This window comes from Sciurus carolinensis, chromosome 14, assembly GCF_902686445.1.
Source record: "Sciurus carolinensis chromosome 14, mSciCar1.2, whole genome shotgun sequence".
Lineage (NCBI taxonomy): Eukaryota > Metazoa > Chordata > Mammalia > Rodentia > Sciuridae > Sciurus > Sciurus carolinensis.
Genome location: NC_062226.1, coordinates 34459939 through 34480162, shown reverse-complemented (window position 1 = coordinate 34480162; position 20224 = coordinate 34459939). Strand labels below are relative to the sequence as shown.

Genomic DNA, 20224 nt, shown 5'->3' with positions numbered 1-20224 from the left:
TTTCAGTTTTTCTCCATTTAGAAAGCTGTTGGCTGTGGGTTTAGCATATGTAATTAATGTTGAGGTATGATCCTACTATCCCTAGGTTTTCTAGTGTTTTGAGCATGAAGGGGTGCTGTATTTTGTCGAATGTTTTTTCTGCATCTATTGAAATGATCATATGATTCTTAACTTTAAGCTATTGATGAGTTACATTTATTGATTTCTGGATGTTGAACCATCTTGCATCCCTGGGATGAACCCCCACTTGATTGTGGTGCACTATCTTTTTAATATGTTTTTGTATGTAATTTGCCAGAATTTTGTTGAGAATTTTTGCATCTATGTTCATTAGGGATATTGGTCTGAGGTTTTCTTTCCTTGATGTGTTTTTGTCAGGTTTTGGTATCAGGGTGATACTAGCTTTATAGAATGAGTTTGGAAGGGCTCCTTCCTTTTCTATTTCATGGGACAATTTCAGGAGTATTGGTGTTAATTCTTCTTTGAAGAACTCGGTTGTGAATTCATCTAGTCCTGTGCTTTTCTTGGCTGGTAAGCCTTTGGTAGCATTTTCCCTTGCATTGCTTGAAATTGCTCTGTTTAAATTGTGTCTGTCCTGATTCAGTTTGGGTAGATCCTGTGTCTCTAGAAATTTGTCGATGTCTTCAAGATTTTCTATTTTATTGAAGTATAAATTTTCAAAATAGTTTGATTACCTTCTGTTAAAGGTATCTTTTGGTAAACAAATTCTTAAATAAGATCCAATTTGTTTACTTTTTTTCATTAGTTTACCTTTGTCCTATATGTGAGATCTTTGCTTGCCCCAAGGTCATGAAAAGATGCCCCAAAGTTATATAGTAGAAATGTTCTTATATTAAACTTCCATATTTAGATCTAAAATCTCTGGTAACTGAGTTATGTTTGTGGCATGAGGCGGGAGTGGAGATTCTTTTCTTTCCCATGTGGAGACCCAGTTGACCCTGGGTCCTCTGCTCTCCCCCACTGTCTGCCATGCCTCTTTTCTATTTCTCTGTGTCCATCCTTCCACAACAACCCCAAACTACCTGATTACTATGGCTTAACATCAGGTAGCTCAAGTCCTCCTCCTTAGTCCTGCTCCAAGGTTGTCTTCACAATTCTTGGCCCTTCCTATTTCATATGAATTTTGGAATCAGTTCCTCTGTTTCCCTAAGAAGATATCTGCTGAGATTTTTTTTCTTGTTATTGCATCGAATCTACAGATACATTTTTGAAGAACTGACATCTTAACAATGTGTGTTTGAAAAAACACCATACCCTTTTTATAGAAAAAAATGATAAACTGAGAAATAGTATTTATAATTCACATCACAGTCAATAGGACTCATCCAGAAATTATTATTTTTTGAATAAAAAGCAGCTATATAATAGAGAAACAAGCAAAAGTTATTGATGGATAGCATATAGGAAAAAAATGACATAGTCAAACACATGAAAATATGCTCAGTCTCAATCAAAATATGACAAAATTGTCAAATTCAGAATTTCGACAATATGCTCCGAGTCTGTGGAGGAAGGGAGCTATTATTCCTTGCTGGAAGGAAGGCAAGTTGTTCTCCAACGGAAACAGTTTGGCCAGAGCTACAAGAACCACAAATGTCTTTTAATTCTAGTTCAGAGCATTCGCCCCGTAGAGTGCCTCCTCACTTGACGTGCATGCAAGGTTATTCATCATAGTCGTCTTTGTAAAACCAAAAGGTCGGAAACCACCCAAAATCCTCCAGTCACTGAGTCAACGACAGTCCATCCACACACGGAGATAGGACGTAATCGGGAAATAAAAGGGGAAGGGGTGTGGAGAGGGGCAGCACTGGGGTCATGACTGCCAGGAGGACTGACCTTCCTGTTCTCCCTTTAGACTTCGAACTGGCTTCTTCGAGCACCTAGAGAAGTGGTTTGACCAATGTGCCCTCAACGCCCGGGTCATCGTGGCCACCAAGATTGACGAGCTGGATTCAGAGCTAGAACTGCAGCTGCACCTGCACCAGCCAAGGATCCAGCACATTGAGAAGGACATCCACAATGTCAGGGCAGGTGTGAGCCCCGCTGGGGAAGGCCCGTCCTGCCCCGGACTCCTCTCTGCTCCTGCTCTCCTGTGGCCCCGGCTTTGTCACCTGCCCCACTTTGCCCCATGTAACACTTAGTACGTTCTCATCACAGCAGGGAAGATGTGCATGGGGTATGGACCTCCCAGGCTGGAAAAGAAAGGGAGTGCTCAGAAGCCCCATCCAGGTTGTTGTTTTCCCATTTTTGGGCATAGAACTCAGGGCCCCAGTGTCCTAGGGAAGCACTCACCACTGAGCTGCACCCCAGCCCCTCAAGATTTTTTTGGCCTTTTTCTTTTCTTCTTTCTTTTCTTCTTCCTTCCCTCCTTCCTCCCTCCTCCCTCCCTCCCTCTTCCTTCTTTCTTTCTTTCTTTCTTTCTTTCTTTCTTTCTCTCTCTCTCTCTCTCTCTCTCTCTCTTTCTTTCTTTCATCTTTCTTTTTTCTTGAGGTAGTAGAGGCTGAAATGAAGAATATTGTTCTGTTATTGCTCTTGGATTTCAGATCAGTTACACACCTGCATGGTGAATGCTCTAGAGGAAGTCCATAGCTTCAGAATTAGAATTCTTAGGCTCAACTTCCTTTGGCTGTGTGACTCTGGCCAGGTTATTTGACCTCTCTGTCTCCTCCTTCATCTGCAGAAAGGAGTGTTGGAGGTGGTAATTAAGTCTTCTAAAATGGTATGGTGAGGAATTAGAAGTACTTTGTGCAAGACACAGCCTCCAAAATGTGGTGGCCATTCTTTCCACCTTATCAATTTAGCACACTTATAAAGAAATGCCAGTTCTTTCTTACGTGTTTCCATTAATGGGGAAACACAATTCTAGTAGGGTCCTTCAGCCACCCTATTGGTTTTTCACTTGGATCATATTCCAAGGTCCACCACAGCCCTTCAGAGCTAGCAGAGACCGCCTACCTGATGCCTTCCAAGCCCCTATCGCCTGGAGAAGTGAACGTGTGTAAGCAGAAGCTGATCGACATCCCCACACCTGCAGCCTTGGGTCACTTGCTTGTCATCTGGAACCTCCTTGTCCTTACTTGGGAAATGAGTGTACAAAATGCTCTGAGGAATAAGACCATGTGTACTGAGTAGCGACCCCCTAGAGGTTGATTCCCTTTCCCTCCCTGGTTCCCTGGTCAACATGGTGGAAAAGCCAAGCCAGAGGAAGGAATCCCACGCACTGTTTGTTTTGGGCAGAGATGGGGTCACGGCACTTCCACCACGCCAGAGGATGGTGAGGGTGTTAGATGGGAGATGCGGGGGCTCTACTCACTCTACAGCCTGTGGCGGGGCTCTGGAAGTCCAGTCTGTATTCTTTCTACTCCGCCTTGGAAGCCAGTTCTAATTTGGACTCACTAGACATGAATATCCTCTTATGTAAGGAACAAACCCAGACTGCCTGGCTTTGTGTTTCTTGTACCCTCCAGACCCTCCACCTAGAACTCAGCCCTGCATCCCCCCTGCTCCCGGGGTGCTCCTCAGGACTCTCCATCGCCCCAGCTTTGTTTCCTCTGCAGCTGGGAGCGCCTGGCTCCTGGCTCAGCAGAGCCTCCTCTTCAGTGAGATCTCCAGTGATCTCTCAGAGGTCGGTGCCCATTTCCAGCCTAAACCCTGGCAAGGGCAACTGTGGCAGGGCAGGGGACCTAGACTGGCCTGGGAGAGGCAGCATATGGACACTGTTCCAAGGAGGGAAAGTGCAGAGGTGACTCAGGTCCCAGAGGACCCCAGCTCGCCTCATCCTCTTGCAGCTGAGCTCTTGCTTCACCAAGAGCGGTTGGACAGACACTGTGCTGGAGTGATCGAGACGCTCAAGAAGGAGAGGCTGATGTTCTGCCAGTTCCAAGAAGAGCAAAACACGAGGAGCAAAAACTTTCGCCGCAAGATCTACGACATGGAGCACATCTTTTTGAACGCCACCAAAAGCCAAAAGTAAGGGGCTGTGAATCTCCCTCCCAGCTGCCTGGCTCTAGAAGCCCAGCCAGGCTGCTGCTTGAAAGGGAGCAGGAGGCCCTCAGGGTCCTGCTTCTGAGCCAATCTCCTCATAAGAGTCAGAGCTGAACTCCGTGGGCAAGCCCTGGTGGGCGGAGTGGGGTTGGGGGCAGTGAGCAGCCAGGGACAGAAGAGGCTACATACACACAGGAACATACAAGCATCCTGACACATGCCCCGAATGTCAGTGGTGGAAGACTACTTCTGCTCTGAGAGAATCGGGAAGGAATTCCTGCAGGAGGTGTCCTGGCCTTGGATGGAAACAAGTGGGAAGGACTGATTTCTCCAGAAAAGACACATCGGCCAGGACCAGGGCTATGCTCAGGATAGAGCAAGGGGCTCCAGGGAGGCCACCTGGGGGTGTGAGGTGGTGGCCTCAGTCAGGTCACAGGAAGGACCTTGGCAGGTGGCTAAGCTGTCAAAGGGCAACTCGTTCTGGTGGTCTTAGTCATAAAGGGGACACTGGTGGTTTGCTCTTTTGAGAGAGCATGGGGTGAGGGAGCCATATTGGTGCATTTCAGAGATTGCTGAATGGGGGGGCTGGGATTCTTTTACCAATTTGGTGACAGAGAACAGAAGGAAGAAAGGAATGCTCTGTGATCCCCAGAGTGACATGCTGTGTCCTGTGGACATGGGCATTTTGTACTTCTTCCTAGTGCCCCAGAGAGGCTGGGCCGTGGTTCTGGTGGCTCCACAGCCGGGCGCTGTGTGGAGTGGAGCAGCGTCCCAGGGTGCCCCCCCGAGCCCAGGGCATCACGGCACCTCCCAGGCTGGTCTCCCGTCTCCACCTGCTCCTCCTCTGTCCCCACAGGCTGGCCATTCTCAACAGCACACTGCACCGAGAGCTGCTTAGCTACGTGGATGTCATCCAGGTGTCCCTGCGCAGCTTCCGGCAGTACTTGGAGGAGAGTCTGGGCAAGCTCCGTTACACCAACATCGACTACATCAAGCACTGCAGGTGGGAGCCAGCAGGCGGCCCCTGTGGCACCAGGGCTGCTCTGTGGGCGGTGATCTGGTCACTCCCTTAATAGATATATACAGTTGTAGGTGGCCGCAATACCTTTAGGTTATTTTTATGTGGTGCTGAGGACCTAACCCAGGCCCTCACACGTGCTAGGCAGGCGCTCTAACACTTAGCCACAACTCCAGCCCTCCCTTCACTTTCTATTGTGCCAAAATATGCATAAAGTTTACCTTTTGACCATGTTTTTAGACGTAGAGTTCGTTGGCATTAAGTGCATTGTTGTGCAACTGTCACGCCAGCCACCTCTAGAACTTTTTTCCTTACCATACTGAGACTCTGTTAGCGTTCAAACACCAACTCCTCATTCCCCCTCCCCAAACATCTGGCAAGCACCATTTGACTTCCCATTTCTATCCATTTGATTACTCCAGATATCTCATCTAAGGGGAATCATGCAGTATCTGTCCTTCCGTGGCTGGTATATCTCACTTAGCTTACGCAGCATCTTCAAGGGTTTTCCATGTTGTATCACATGTCAAAATTTTCTTTTTAAGATTGACTAATATTCCATCATGTATTTATACCACATGTTGTTTGTCCACGTGTCTACTGATGGGCATTTGGGTTGTTTCTACCTCCTGGCTCTGGTGAATAAGGATTTGAGGAACATTGGTATACAATCTGTGTGAAGCCCTGCTTTCAATTCTTTATATTGCCGGAAGTAGAACGACTGGATGGGATGGCAATCCCTTAATTGTCTTTAATTTCATGGTTTTTAAAGGAACCATCATACTGTTTTTCACAGCAGCTGCACCTTTTTACATTCCCACTAGCATTGTACAGAAGCTCGAATTTCTCTACATCCTCACCAACACTTGCTATTGTTTTTCTTTTTTTACAGTAGCTATTATAATGGATACAATGCAACATCACATTGTAGTTTTGATTTGTATTTCCCTAGTGATTATTCTTTCCCCTTATTCTTCCCCCATGATCTTAACGTATTCTGGACATGAAAATAATCCTGGATTTAGTCTCTGACATTTGTAGCTTGCTTATATTCTTTTTATGAAAAATCCTTATATTATTTTGAAATTTAAAAAATTTTTCCCATTATAACATGATCAAATACAGAAGTAAAGTAGAAAATGGAGGTCCTCCAAAAATAAAATTTCTTTGTGGTGTACAGAAGCAATGATCATTAGTTTTATACAGAAATGGAATCAGAATTCTGGTACACATGCTGACGTGTGATTCTCTACACTACAGCAAATCATAGTAGGCATCTTCCATGTTGGCATTTGCAAGAGATTGATTTATTTTAGATATTATTAACATTTTTATGGATATAAATGTAGAGTTTTAAAAGATAATTTGGAAAGATGCAAAAACTAAAATTATATTTTGACATATGTTACATATCTCTGTCCTAAGTAACTCTGCACAACTCTTTTAGCTTCATTCTTTCTGATTTCTTCCTATTCTCCTTCCTCTTCACTGATGCCCTCTGTAACTGTGTTCAATCTCATGATAAATCTTTTCACTGAGTTTTTAATTTTTCTTTGTATAATTTCTATTTCTAGTTATATTCAGTTCTTTATCAAAACTGGCAGCTCCCTGCTCATATTTTCAAGTTTCTCTGTTAATTTCTCTCTTGCACTTAGTTATTTTATAATTACGTAGAATAATTTCTAACATTGGAGGTCTTCATAGGGAGTGTTTCTGTTCTCTGTTGTCTTTCTGGGTCTCATTCATGGCACTTGTTTCCTTATAATTTTTTTTTACTACGACTCATTTATTTTCCTTGGGATTTTATGAGACGTTATATGAGGCCTGAACTCACATGAATGATACTCCTTTAGATATAATTCTTGTTCGTATCTATTGCACAGCTGGGGGCATTACTGGCTTAGGAATCATCAAAATTCTCTGCTTAAGTTTTTCTGGATCACTCCAGAGAACATGAATTCGGTTGGTAAATGTGTATAACGTCTAGTCTGTGGTGACGAATCCTCAGGGGGAGAGAGATATTTCTCCTCTTCCGGCTCTGGGATCTGGGCAGGCAGAGCCCTGGTACCTGGAAGGATTCCTTTCCCACTCAGTCTCACACTGCAAGTGTCACTCCCGGATTCCACCTCCATGCTGGCCCCACCAGGCTTCCAGGCTCAGGCCAAAGTCTCCAGGCACATCAGCTTCCAGACCACCCACCATCCACGGGGTTGTCTACTTCACCTGGGGATTCTGCGGAATCCTAATCTTTATGCAGTTCCCATTTTTACTTTGAATGGAATCCGTCATATTTCTGGTTCCATGGGGTGTTTCAGAGCACTCCATCCGACCCACTCACAGAAGTGGCAAGCCTGCCACAGCGCAGAAGTCTCCTCCTGGGCGTGTACCACCAGCACTTACTTTGTCGTGATCTTGCACCTTTGATCTGAAACCTAGATAATCCATGTGCCTTCACCACAGTATGTGGGGTGGGGGAGAACTTCAGGTCTGATTGGTGGCTCTTATTTCTCTCCAATTACTATCAGATTATTTTCGGAGGGAGGCAACTTTTCCCCTGAGGAACTTGACTTTCTGTGTAATCGGCTGGAGAAGGAAGCTACCCGGATAGAGTATGTTGAGAGTTTGATCATGAGCAACATGGAGAAGATGGAGAACGAGTACCTGGACCAGGTGGGGGAGCCCTGCCTACGCTCTCGACAGGCTTCCAGGACAGCCCGTCTCAGGGTGTCACCTGTGAAGGAAGGGCTACGTCTCTGTCCCACCAATAATTTAGCCTGTCCCCTCCTTTTCCAGAGTCCAAAGTTCCAGATTAACCACCCCATCTTTCTCTACAGGCCAATGATGTTATCAACAAATTTGAGAGTAAGTTCCATAATCTGTCTGTGGACCTTATTTTCATAGAGAAAATCCAGCGATTGATGACAAATCTGCAAGTGAACATCAAGTGCCAGGTAGGACAGGTTCATTCTCCATGCGGTGGGTATCGATCACTTACACCTGCATGTGGAGCACTGCCCAGGTGCCGGGAGGCCAGTGTGGTGTCGGTCTGGTGGACTCGCTCTTCAGCTGGGAAGGCAGAAATGAAATCTTAGCCCCTACCACTCACTGAGTCATTGTGCACCACACATTGTGCTAACTGGCTTATTTTAATTAGCAGTGTTAGTCTTCACAAGAACTGTATGTGGCAAGTGCTGTTTTTGCCCCCATTTTAGAGATACAGCAACTGAGGCATAGAACAATTCCATCTTAGGCAGGAAGACGGAACTCTTAATGGTGGAGCCAGAGTGTGAACTCAGGTCTGACTGCCAGAGATCATGGCCTTAACCTGGGACCAGCTATCTGTGCCCTGAAGAGGAAAGAGATGTGTGCGAACTGAGAGGAGAGGATTGAACCTAGTCTGGGGAAGTGGGGCTTCCGGAGAGTTGAGGAACCAGCCAGACAGGAGTGGGGAGCAGAATGTCCTGAAGACATGATGGAAAAATCCCCTGGGCTGCTGGTGCCAAGAGCATCCAAAGTGAGATTGAGCAGACACGGTGGTGCACACCTGTAATCCCAACTGCTCAGGAGGCTGAGACAGGAGGATTGTGAGTTCATAACCAGCCTCAGCAACTTAGCAAGGCCCTAAGCAACTCAGTGAGACCCTGTCACTAAATATAAAAAAAAAGGGTTGGGGATGTGGCTCAGCAGTTAATGCACCTGGGTTCAATTCCCAGTTGCCCTTTACCAAAAAAAAAAAAAAAAAAAAAAAAAAAAAAAAAAAAAAAAAAAGTGAGATTGGAAGGGAGTGAATTGCTGAGGCTGGAAAGGCCAGCAGGTCAGCAGGGTCCTGGTTAAGCAGTGGGAGCCAAGGAGGGTTTAGATGGGTCTGAGGTACTCAGGAACACATTTGAGGAGGGCCACCTGGCTGCTAGCTTCACAGAGCCAGCTGTGAGCAGGAGTGAGGCCGGGGTATGAGGCTGAGACTGAGAATACCACTATTCGTGGCTGGGTGAGGTATCAGCAGGAACATGCTCAATTCCAGAATTGAGAGGCTCTGGAATAGGCAGGATTCGGGCACGCTGAACATGAAGGGCCTGGACCAGCCACCTTGGTCAGGGCACCATTCAGGGAATAGTGTTTGAGGACCCACTGGGCTAGAACCAGCAGGGCTGGGAACAGGCCTGTCTCCTGGGAGTGACAAGTGCATTCCACTAAAAGAAGGGATGGCTGAGGTCTCAGGCTCTGAGGCAGTCCAGCCTCCTGCCCCTGTCACCCTAGGAAACATGGAATTCACTCGCCTGTGGAGTGGGAATCCTACAAGCTACTGGTAAGATTTTGGCACCAGTAAACGAGCTGATGTCCGCTAAGCTTACATTTCCTGGTGCAGAGTAAGTCTTCAGTAAGGTCAGACCTTGGTGGAGGTCCCATGCCAGAAGTGGGGGTGGGGGTGCAGATTTAGAGAACAGGACCTAAGGGCCAGGGCACCTCTGTCCTGTTTAAGGGACATGTTCCTAATGGACCTCCTGCTGGTGTTGGACAGATTCCTTTTCTGACAGTTCACAGAATGTGGGGCTTGCATTTTTAATAACAAGTTTCATAAGCAAAATGCATTTCCACCACGCGCAATATTGAAAATGTAGAACAAATACACCAGGAGATAATAATCCATAAGTCTACCGCAGAGTCAAGTTTGCGCCTTGATTCATTGTTAAGTTTCTTTCCATATGTGAAAAGGTGGGAGTATATCCAAACTGGTTTCTTGCTATTACACGATTTTATAAGCTGTGTACTCTTTAAAGTTTCCTCACAACACCTGTGGGATGGCTCCCCTCTCATGGCCCTGCTGCCATTTTCCCTTGTGTCTTCCTTTTGGAACACTGGATGGAGCTTCCTTCCTTCCTTGTCAGGATGCTTGTGCTGAGAGAGGTACACTCGCCCAGGACACTCAGCCTGTGCCCTTGGGTGCCTCCTGCAGACTGGAGCCTAGGGTCAGAGCATGGACGTTCACAGCTCTTTATGCCTTCTGTGGGTTTGTACAGACTAGCACCACATTCTGGGCTATCAGTTTCATTTAAGCCTTACCTATTTGTTAGAAAAAAATTTTTTAATAAAACTGGGGTTGTAGCTCAGTGGTAAGACTCTTGCCAGAATGGGTGAGGCTCTGGGTTTGATTCTCAGCACTACATAAAAACAAATAAATAAAATAAAGGTTAAATTCTTTAAAATTTTTTAAATAAAAAATTTGTATTGATCTGGTTTTTGGTATAACTGTGCATCCCCTCATCCATAATTTCATATTTTCAGTACTTAATCAATTTCTCAGATATTCTATTTTGCTGAACATTTTTCTGATCACAATATGTATTCTAGAAACAAAATCTTGGAACCTCTGGTTTTCTAGGTGGCAAAGTCCAATGTGCAGGCAGATGGATTAAATTCTTCTCTGGAACAGCTTCAACGCAAGATAGAAATTTGTCGAGACCCAAAGGGAGATAAGACAGTGAGTGCTCACTAGATTCTGTGTGTGAATAGTCAGGATGTGTTGTGCTAGCGTCAGAAATTTAAAATAAGGTTACATCTGGGTACAGGATTTCTCTACTACAAGCAGGGGTGTGGTGTGCTGAGTCTTCCTATCAAGCCTGTGAAGGAACAAGGTGGGAATAGAAGAGAAACCAGCTGGCATCCCCACCCACGACGAGCCAGGCACACCTGCCGAGTCCAGTGAGCGTGGGAACCTGCGTCTGGCTTTGTGGGTCTCACTCCCCCTGTGATGCTAGCAAGCATCCTGCTTTGGACTGAGAACTCAGCCCCGCCTCAAATGAATGACAGAAGCAGGGCTCCACCCTCCCATCAACCACTTTTTGTTTGAGCTTTCAATTGCTTCTTTTGGTCACAGCACATAAACTGATTCTCTTTAAGTCACAAAATGTCAGAAATGGAGCAAAGTTTGGCCCCAGTGTGGTTGTGAGGTTCCCCGGGTCCCTGATTGGTAGGTTGGGTCTCTGGATGCCTCCCAGCTTGTCCTTCCACAAGTGCAGGTCTCTGCCCCATTGCACACATGCCCTGGTCATGCAAGGAACCTCACCTTGGCAGCTCCACCAGATACCCCAGAACCAAAGGCCCCATGCAGGAATCCTGGGTGGAGACTTCCTCCTCATCCTTTCCTACCACTTTTCTTCTATCTCGGTGACTTGGAGTCGTGGTTCTGTTGTTGTTCATACTGAAAGGGCATTTATTTTTCTCTCTTTGTTGCTTATTCTTGTACAGTCATGCACAATCCTTGAGAACAGTTAGAAGATCCACAGAGCATAGTGTGCAAAATAAATGTCCTTCTATCCTCCTTTTCTACTGAGACCCAAGACCCTGTTGTGTACACTCATGCATGTTTCCGCACATCCACTGAGATTACTTGCACTGCACAACTGCTGTACTGAGCAAAGTGCTTCCAGTAGTTTGACTAGGACTTGCCTGGGCTCCCTTGTGCACCCACCCACTGGGGAGAACAGGTTAACCTGCCACGACCTTTCCACAGGCTCTTTAGGACAAGCTCTGCCTCTCTGCAATAGAACAGTCTAGTCTCTCATATTACCTCTCCTACCAAGGTGCCAGGGATAGGTGGGAGGCTTGTCCAGCCTCCTGGCCAGGTGGAGATGTGAGCTCGGGTGTACAGGTATTTCCGTGGTGATGGAGAAGTCCAGTCTGCATAGCAGTAATCAGGAGTCAGGAGTGACGCCTTGGGTGCATAGTGAGGGTGAAGATGGCTGAGGGCGCCTCCCTATGCACCTGAGGGGTGCTGCTTCAAGGAGATGGCCAGTCCACCCTCCTACCCACTTCCACACCTGGACTAAATGTTTCTTTCTAAACATAGAACTATGAGCTAAAGGAGACCCTAGGGAACATTCCATGTCCCTATCTTAGAGGAGGAGACCGAGTCAAGCAAGTTTAATTCACTTGCCCAGAGTTGAACCCATGGCAGGGACAGAGCTCTCCATGTCCCTTGGTGGAGGATTTGCTGCCCCAGTGCAGCCACCTGAGAGCCAGCCCAGCACTCTCCATGCCCCCTGGGTCCACAAGGGAGGGGCCTTCCTGAAACCCCAAGGCGTCCTCTCCAGCCCAGCCCTATCCCTGCCGTGCCAGTGGAACCCCCCACCTGCCCTCCACAGCCTGCCCCTTAGAGCTTTCGTCTTGCATGTTCCCTCTAGACGGTAACCACGGATGACCTCCTGGGTTTTGTCAGAACTTGGAAAGAAAAACTGAGCCAGAGGATCAAGTACCTCAACTGCAGCCTGGATGTGGTGTCAGCGACTCAGGATGTCTATGCGGTAGGAGTGGCATGGGGTGGTAGGAGACCTGCAGGCCTCAACAGAGCCTCCCAGAGCTCTGCTGGATTTATAGGGAAGCCATGGAAAGATGACAAGCCGTGGAGTCTGATATGAGTTCCAGTCCCAAACGGGTCACTTTCTTGCCTTGGTTTCTTAGGAGACACCTCACCTTCTGGCATCACCACCCGTCTCTATCAGGCCCCTCAAGTCAGCCTATGCTTGGGCTCTTGGGCCAATCCCACGCCAACCTCAACTTCTTCCTTTCAACCCACACCCATGAGAGGCCTCCAGCTTCTGCAGTCTCACACTGCCATCTCATCCAGTCCCCTGTTTGTTGCCCATCTGGCCAGACGTGTCCTCTCACATCCCTGTATCATCCATTCCCTGACCTGCAACCAGACCAAACATTGGCAGAGTCTAGTCTGCCATGTCACCCCCTGCCCTCAGAGTCAAGTCCATACCCTTTAACAGGATACACAGAACAGCCTCTGGGTCCCCTTCATCCCTCTCACCCAACCTAGATGTCACTTGCCATAAATTTCCTCCGTTCTGGGCAGGGGTCTCTTGTCCTGTAGCACCTCCTTCTTCCCTGCGCCCACAGAGCATGTGGTGAGGTCTCCCGGAACGGGGCTATCTGCTGGAGACTGAGCTCTGGGGGGGCAGAGCCTGCACCCACCTCCCATGAGGATTTGCCCACAAGAAGCACTCAGTCAACAGCCAGGGGAGGCCACAGAGCTGAGTGCTACAAGAGCAGAGTGTGACAGGATCCCTCACTGCCCAGCTCTGCCACCCTTCCTTCTGTGGGACGCTTTCCTCACCCTGCTTTGGTGCTGTGCCTGGCAAGACAGTGGCTCCAAGGGTCCAGCCTGGTCCTTCCTTCACGGAGCTGACAGGAGAGGAGACTTGGAATAAAACAGAGAACAGCAGAACTAGGTGCTCACTGTGGGTACCGTTTCCACCCGTGTTCTGAATTGGCCACTGATCAGCCTTCTTTCAATTCCTTGTCCATTTGTTCAGAAACATTGCCTGGGCATGTCCACGGCAGCCAGACAGGTCTCACCTCAGTCTCACAGAAGAAGCCAGAGCTTTACCTATATAGCACTGGTCCCAATTTTGCTAAGCGTGTGTTTGTTTAAGTGTGCCTTGACATCTGTCTCTTCTGCCTGAACCGTGAACTCCATGAAGGCAGGACCCTTGGTGGCTTTTGCACTCCTATGTCCCCAGGACACTGGCAGAGCCTTGTGGCGAGCAGGCCTTCAGAAAGCACTTCTAAAGACCTGAGTGAGTGAATGGATGAATGAACACCCTCTAGGGGAAAGGACCACTACCCTTTAATAGGTGTGAAAACACGCCTCCAGCCGTCACCTGGGCAAGGTGGCAATAGAGTGAACCTTATTGGTTTCCACACACTGGGTCATTTTTCTGTCCCACAGGACAGCATTCTGACTGACCTAGAGGTGGAGAGTGACATACTGATTTCTTCAGAGGTCCCGGAGGAGGAGGCCAAGGTTGGCCCGGTCACCCCTGAGTCTTTTGCACAGCCAAGCCGCATAGGGAAGGCCATGATTGAAGACCCTGCTGTGATGGTGATCAGGAAGATCCTGCAGTGAGTGCCTGTGCCACAGCCTGTGACTCTGGACTCCCGGGGTCCTGTGGGATGCCACCCCTGGGAGTCCGTGACCTCAGACAAGAGGCTTCCCTCCTGGGAGCCTCAGTTCCTCATCTGAACTCCTGAGCTCATGATGGAACCTCTTGAGGATTGACCACCATGTCGCCGGAGCTGTCCTCGTGGTTACATAGAAAAACTCATGTCCTTTCCTTTGGTTTCAGAGTTCCTGACATAAAATTAATGCACCAGTGTGAGAAAGATCGGTCACAGACAGGTAGAGGCAGACACGCCTGTGGGTCTCGGGGCAGCTGGTGGTAGGGAAGCTGGTTGCTACTGTGGCCCATCCTCACCTCCTGTCCTCTGCTCTTGTTCTGGGCACTTGTCACCCAAAGTCTTGAGGCGCTATCGGTGCCAGCAAGAAATCTCTACAAAGAAGTCCTTGCACAGTGCCAGTGCCACCTCAGCAGCGAGGTAAGGACACAAGCTGCCCAGAATCTTCCCTTCTCGGGCCCTTGTCTGAGGCCCAGACAAAGGCCAGAACCCGTCCCGTCATCCTCCCAGACTCTGACCTCAGAACTGCCACTGGAGCTCATGCTCTGGGACACCGTGGGACCCAGTATGAACAGGAACTGTGCCAACACTGCCTTTGGTCAAGCTTGAGCTCACCCTGTGGAGAGATATGGCTCCACACACCTCGGACCTAGAGAAATGGGCAGAGTTGGGTGGTAGATGTCCATGGAATGGCGGTTAGATTCTAGCCCTGCCACTGCGCGGGGTCATAGTTAACAAGAGGGAGAGTCGGCGCCACCGCTAGATAGTTCTCCTACGAAGGTGCAGGAAGCCTGGGCCTGGATGCCTTGCTCATATGTTCTGTCCATTAGGCCCCGTAGTGGTCATTAGACTTGAGTCTCTAGCCACCAGCTCCCACACACAGACTTTTGGAAGGTGGTTAACAGAAGCCACGTGACTGAGCCAACGTTCTGAATCTTTTATAAGCCCTGGCTAATATATGGCTTAATCCTTGGCTTTGAGAAAGTGAGAGTTTTGCCTTTACCTACAGACCCACATTTTTGGGTCTTTATAAATGCACATGCTGTCTGCAATGTGTGAACCAAGACCAAACAAGTCCGAACAGCAGAGGCTATTGATGCAGAGCTGGCGATAGCAGGGAACTGGTCACCATCGAGTGCAACGTGGCAGACTCAAGGACAGGCAGGGAAGCCAGAGGCCTTGCAGTGGAGAACAGGGAAGGCTCCAGGTGTGCCTGGCAGGGGCTGTTGGCACAGGGAAGTCAGAACCTGTCAGCTGGAAGAAGGGCATCCTGGATGGTTGGTCAGGATGCAGATTTAGTCTTGGCCACTTGAGGCCTGTTATTATAGCAGGGATTGTTTAGCTTCCTAGGTCGTCACCCGAGATAGCACCCTGACTTTCTGCAAGTCTGACCTACAGCAGACCCGTTTCAGGCTGTTTATTGTTGGCAATGGGCTGATTTCCTGGGCAGGTTTTGCAGGCGGGTGTGAGAGTTCTATTTTTCAATATGTGATCTAGTCATTATCTATTTCTATATTCCGTCTCTTAGAGGTTTTAAAATAAAGCCCACGTGGATACACAGCTCACATTAAATTTCAGATCAATAATACCTAATTTTTTAGTATGACTGCATCACAAATATTGCATAGGACATTATGTATACTAAAAATTAATCTTTGCTCATACAAAATTCAAGTTTAAGTAGGCATACCGTATTTTTATTTGCTAAACCTGGAGGTCTTACCGGAGGCTTAACTTGTTTTTCTTTGGGTCCTTGTCTGAGGGAAGGGAGGATGCAATTTCTGAGCCCATGAACCTTTGCCCCTTGCCTCTCTTAGTGGTCTTGCCTTGGCATTAATGGTAAAGACTTTGCCCCCAAATCGGGTTGTCTTCAGAGCTATTGAAAATAGAGAGGCATCTCAAAGGGCTCAGCCCCAGAACTGAGCAAGGCTGCCCCATAGGCTGGTCCAGCACGTCCAGCACCCAGGCAGGGTTCCACAGGCACAGGCCTGTCTTTCATCTGTCCCCAGACTGCAGGCTACTCATGCACCTTTGTCCTACAGCATCTCCCGACATTCCAAACCCAACAGAAATGACAGAAAGTACCAGGTGCTGGGTGACAAGTCTCCTCCACCAACTACGTAAGTAACGACACAATTCCCTTTAATTCCATTTAACCCATTACAGTCAGGAGACAGCTAAATCAGACTTAGCTGAAAAGAAAAATAAGAAAGAGAATGGGGAGACTGATGAAAAGGATGAGGAAGGGGCGGGGCCCGTTAAGGGTCAAGGTCAGTTTGTCTCAACCCATTCCACTGAAGTTTGTTGAGAGACATTTCACCAAAGTTTCACATTTTCCCGCTCAGTATTTCATGGTGGCCAGGCAGCAGATGCCTTTCAGGTTTGGGGTACTTTTTAATGATTTTTTCAATGCTACCCGCCCTTTTCTCCTCTCCCTTACTGTCATTTCATTGATTAAAACAAAATTTGGTTCACTAAGTATGGCTTCATTTCAAACAAACCAGCATAATGTCAAGTTCAGAAAGTTAAAAGTCCTTCAAGAAAGTCAAACTCCACAGTAGAGCCCCTATCTCCCATAATCCACATAGCACCCCCCAATCCCAAGTCAGCCCTCCAGGAGTCAGGAGCTGGTGAGTCATACAAAGAAGGATGCGGCTACACCAGGCGACCCAGGAACCGCCTGCAAGTCAGCAGCTAGACCAGCCCTTGGCCCATACACCAAGGACATTCCTGTACCATTAGAACATCAACTCTATTTTTTATAGATCTTTGTCTTTTTATCACATGCATAGATTCATGCACCCACCACCACAATCAAGATACAGAATTATTTCATCTGCATGAAAATCTCTGTCTTGCTCCTCTGCACATGCCACCCCTTTCCCCTCACCATCCCAACTCCAAGCAACCAGGAATCTGTTCTGCATCCCTATAGTTTTGTCACTTACAGGATATCATATAAACAAACTCATGGCAGCATTTGACCTTTTCAGCGTGGCTTTTTGCACTCAGCATAATGCCCTTGAGATCTGTCTTGGCCCATTCAAGTTGCTATAACAGAATACCTGAGACTGGATCATTGATAAAGAGCAGGGGTTTGTTTTTTCCAGCTCTGGAGGTTGAGAAGTCCAAGGTTGAGCCTGCATCTGGTGAGGGCCTTCTCACTGCATCATCCTATGGCAGGAGGTGGAAGGCCAAGAGAGTGCAGGAGAGGGTGTGAGGCAGGAGAGGAAAGGGACTGAACTCAGCCTGTTCTCAGGAACCCGTTCCTATGATAAGTAGACCACTCCAACCACCAATTCATTCCAGAGTGCGAAGCCCTTATGACCTATCATCTCTTGAGGGTCCCACCTCTCAACACTGTTGTGCTAGGATTAGGTTTCCAACATATGAACTTCGGGGAGCACATTCAAACCACAGCAAAACCCTTCTGAGCTGTCACATGTACCATAGTACATGTATGACCCAATAGTATTCCATAATATAAATGCACCACAGATTTTTTAAAATCATAGGTTAAATAGAAAAAAATGAATATTCATTAAATCTCTAAAAAAGGAGAGATTTTCCTGACCTAGTACAATAGCTAATTGTTCATAAAATAGAATTAGACTGATCCTGTTTGTATCCACATATTAGGACCCTGGTTAAGTGACTTCTTCCTAAGCTTCAGTCTTCCCATCTGCAGAATGGGTAGATGAGAACCCTCCTCTTAGATCTGTGGATAAGATCTAGTAGTTCCCATGGGTTCCAGGCTGGGCTCCCTTTGGTAACACAAATTGTCACCCTGAGAAGCACTAGTAGAAATCTCAAAACATGGGAAATTTGTAAAAAGAAAAAGAAAGGCAAATAAATACATCACCCTCTTCCCTACCCCAAAGTAAGTTGCTAAGGAAAACTCCAGAATGCAGTAGGGGCTAGGCCTATTAGCACACGTGACTTAGGAGGCTGAGGCAAGAGAATTACAAGTTCCAGGCCAGCCTCAGCAGGTTTTTTGTTTTTTGTTTTTTTTCAGTGCCGGGGATTGAACCCAGGGCCTTGTGCTTGTGAGGCAAACTCTCTCCCAACTGAGCTACATCCCCAACCCTAGCCTCAGCATCTTAGTGAGACCCTGCCTCAAAAAAAGAAGTTAAAAGGGCTGGGGAGGTAGAAGCACCCCTGGGTTCAATTCTCAGTACCAAACAAAAAGAGAGAGAAAAAAAAAAAAAAAAAACTCAGTAGGGATGAGGGCAGGTTTGGAGAGAACAGGCCCAAACGAAGAAAGAATTAAGAACAACGGTGAAGAAACACAGTCTTCCTGGAATGCTAAGCCGTGAAAGAGAAGCAAGTCCACCCCAGACATCAACCCGAGTTAGACAATACACAAATGGATTTGTAGAGGGGGAGGGTGGAGTGGTCCCACTTACACTGAGGGTGGGGAGTGAACAGCACATTATCCTTCTAAAAAACAATTTGGCAAAGTCTAATGGAAGCCATTAAATCATGCCTTTAGACAACCCTTCAGGCCTTTCTCCCAAGGAAATCATCCCATCATGAGGAGAAAACTTCTTGCCTGAAGATATCCCATGCAGTACTATTTATGTCAACTGAAAAGGCTGCGGGGTGGGGGTGGGGGGGTCCTAAAAGTCCAAAATCAGAGGATTGTGAACTGTGGTACATATATAACTCAATGGTGTTCCACAGTCACTGGAGGTGATTGCACAGAACGGCTCACTGTAGTTCGTAAGCGAACAGAACAGAATGTGAAACCACATAAACCTAATGATCACTGATCTTAAATAAAATCAGCAGAAGGAAATTCACTAAACTGTTGGGATGGATTTCCCCTTGTTTTTCGATATATTTCTAATTTTCTTTAAGTATAATGAGTGAATTTTAAAATGAAAGATCAAATTACCTATATGCTTATATTTTAGAAATTGGCAGTGACGTGTTCATCCCTGTCACTCCAACACTTTATACAGATTGAGAAATATTAAGTGTCCTGCAGCTACACACAGCTCCAGTGCATCTGTCCTTTATCTCACTCTTACTTTCACAATGGTTGACCTAACTGGGCAGGAATATCCAATTGGGTCTGTGAAAGTATGCTTTTAAAGCCCTGGTCTATGCTCATGGGCCTAGTGACCAGAGAGAGCAGGTTGACATTTGGTCCTGCACAAAGTCCTGTTCATTTGATTACATTCTTTCTTCTTTAAAGCAACACTGAGGCCCTGACAGGAGCAGTCTCTGCCCTTGCACTGGGATTCCATGGTGAACACAGATGGACAACCACAGTCCACATACTGTGTGAAAGGATAAACTCACACATTAAAATATTTATGTTTATTTGAATAGACAACAGTATCAGACCACAAGGGGTTCAGGGGTCCACCAAGGGGGCAGCAGGTAAAAGCTTTTACAGGAGGTTCACAGAAGCAAGACAAAGAAGGTATTTGATTAACTAAAGCTGATCATCCCCCGCCAGAAGTGAGTTGGCTAATTCTGATTGGTTAAACGTAGATTCCATTTTTCTAGACTATGGATGACCATTCTTACTGAGTTGCATTCTGGTTTACTAATGTAGGAACCCTGGACACTGAGCTCTTTCTGTCTAATAACCTCTCAATTAGTATTTTAAATACCTGGTAGAATTTGCAGTCTGCTGGGAAAGATGAAATTCAATCAGTCAGGCAAATCAATCCTGAATCCAGCTATAGAACTGAGGAGCACCCTGAAAGTATTAGTACTAGTGCTCAGAATTGTCACTGAACTGGGGTCTGAGAAAGAGTAGGAACAAATACAACCAGGAAGAAATCTGCAGGAGTGTTTGGAGAGGAATCAGTGTGAAAAGTTCCTGGAGCAGTAGTGATGGATTGCAGAGTGACACTCTGAATTCTATGCTTATTTGGCTTGTCCATGTCGGTGTCTTTAGACAAGGTACCTCAGGGGTCTGCCTCTATGTGTTGCAGGCATTTTAAAGGGATCATCCTGACCCTCCTCTGGGAGAGCAACCAGTATCTGCTGACCGTTGTGGAGGTGAGGGCTGCTGCTCACTAGCTGGTGCCCATCCGGAAAGGATGTCCCCAGCTGCCATTGCCTGCTGCAGTCTGCAGATCATGGGAACTCAGGGGAAAATGACAAGAGAGGATTTCGCCCATCTCTTGACCTCCTCAGCTTCCGTAACTTCCTGTGTCCCCCCACCCCGGCCTTTTCTGGAAAATAAATTTAATTCATTCGGCATTTACTTACTTACTTAGT

At 47.0% G+C, this 20224-nt stretch overlaps 1 protein-coding gene across 4 annotated transcripts in view; it reads left to right on the top strand.

Annotated features, from left to right (window-relative positions):
- Ccdc180 (coiled-coil domain containing 180) overlaps positions 1-20224 on the top strand; it is a 64803-nt gene that overhangs the window by 28509 nt on the left and 16070 nt on the right. For all 4 annotated transcript variants that reach the window (XM_047524127.1, XM_047524128.1, XM_047524126.1 and 1 more), the window contains 12 exons: positions 1877-2052; positions 3810-3990; positions 4862-5008; positions 7549-7693; positions 7858-7974; positions 10404-10502; positions 12205-12324; positions 13758-13930; positions 14155-14207; positions 14326-14404; positions 16027-16104; positions 19936-20002. In XM_047524127.1, coding sequence (XP_047380083.1) covers positions 1877-2052; positions 3810-3990; positions 4862-5008; positions 7549-7693; positions 7858-7974; positions 10404-10502; positions 12205-12324; positions 13758-13930; positions 14155-14207; positions 14326-14404; positions 16027-16104; positions 19936-20002 — 1435 coding nt within the window. The remainder of the gene's footprint in view (positions 1-1876; positions 2053-3809; positions 3991-4861; positions 5009-7548; positions 7694-7857; positions 7975-10403; positions 10503-12204; positions 12325-13757; positions 13931-14154; positions 14208-14325; positions 14405-16026; positions 16105-19935; positions 20003-20224) is intronic.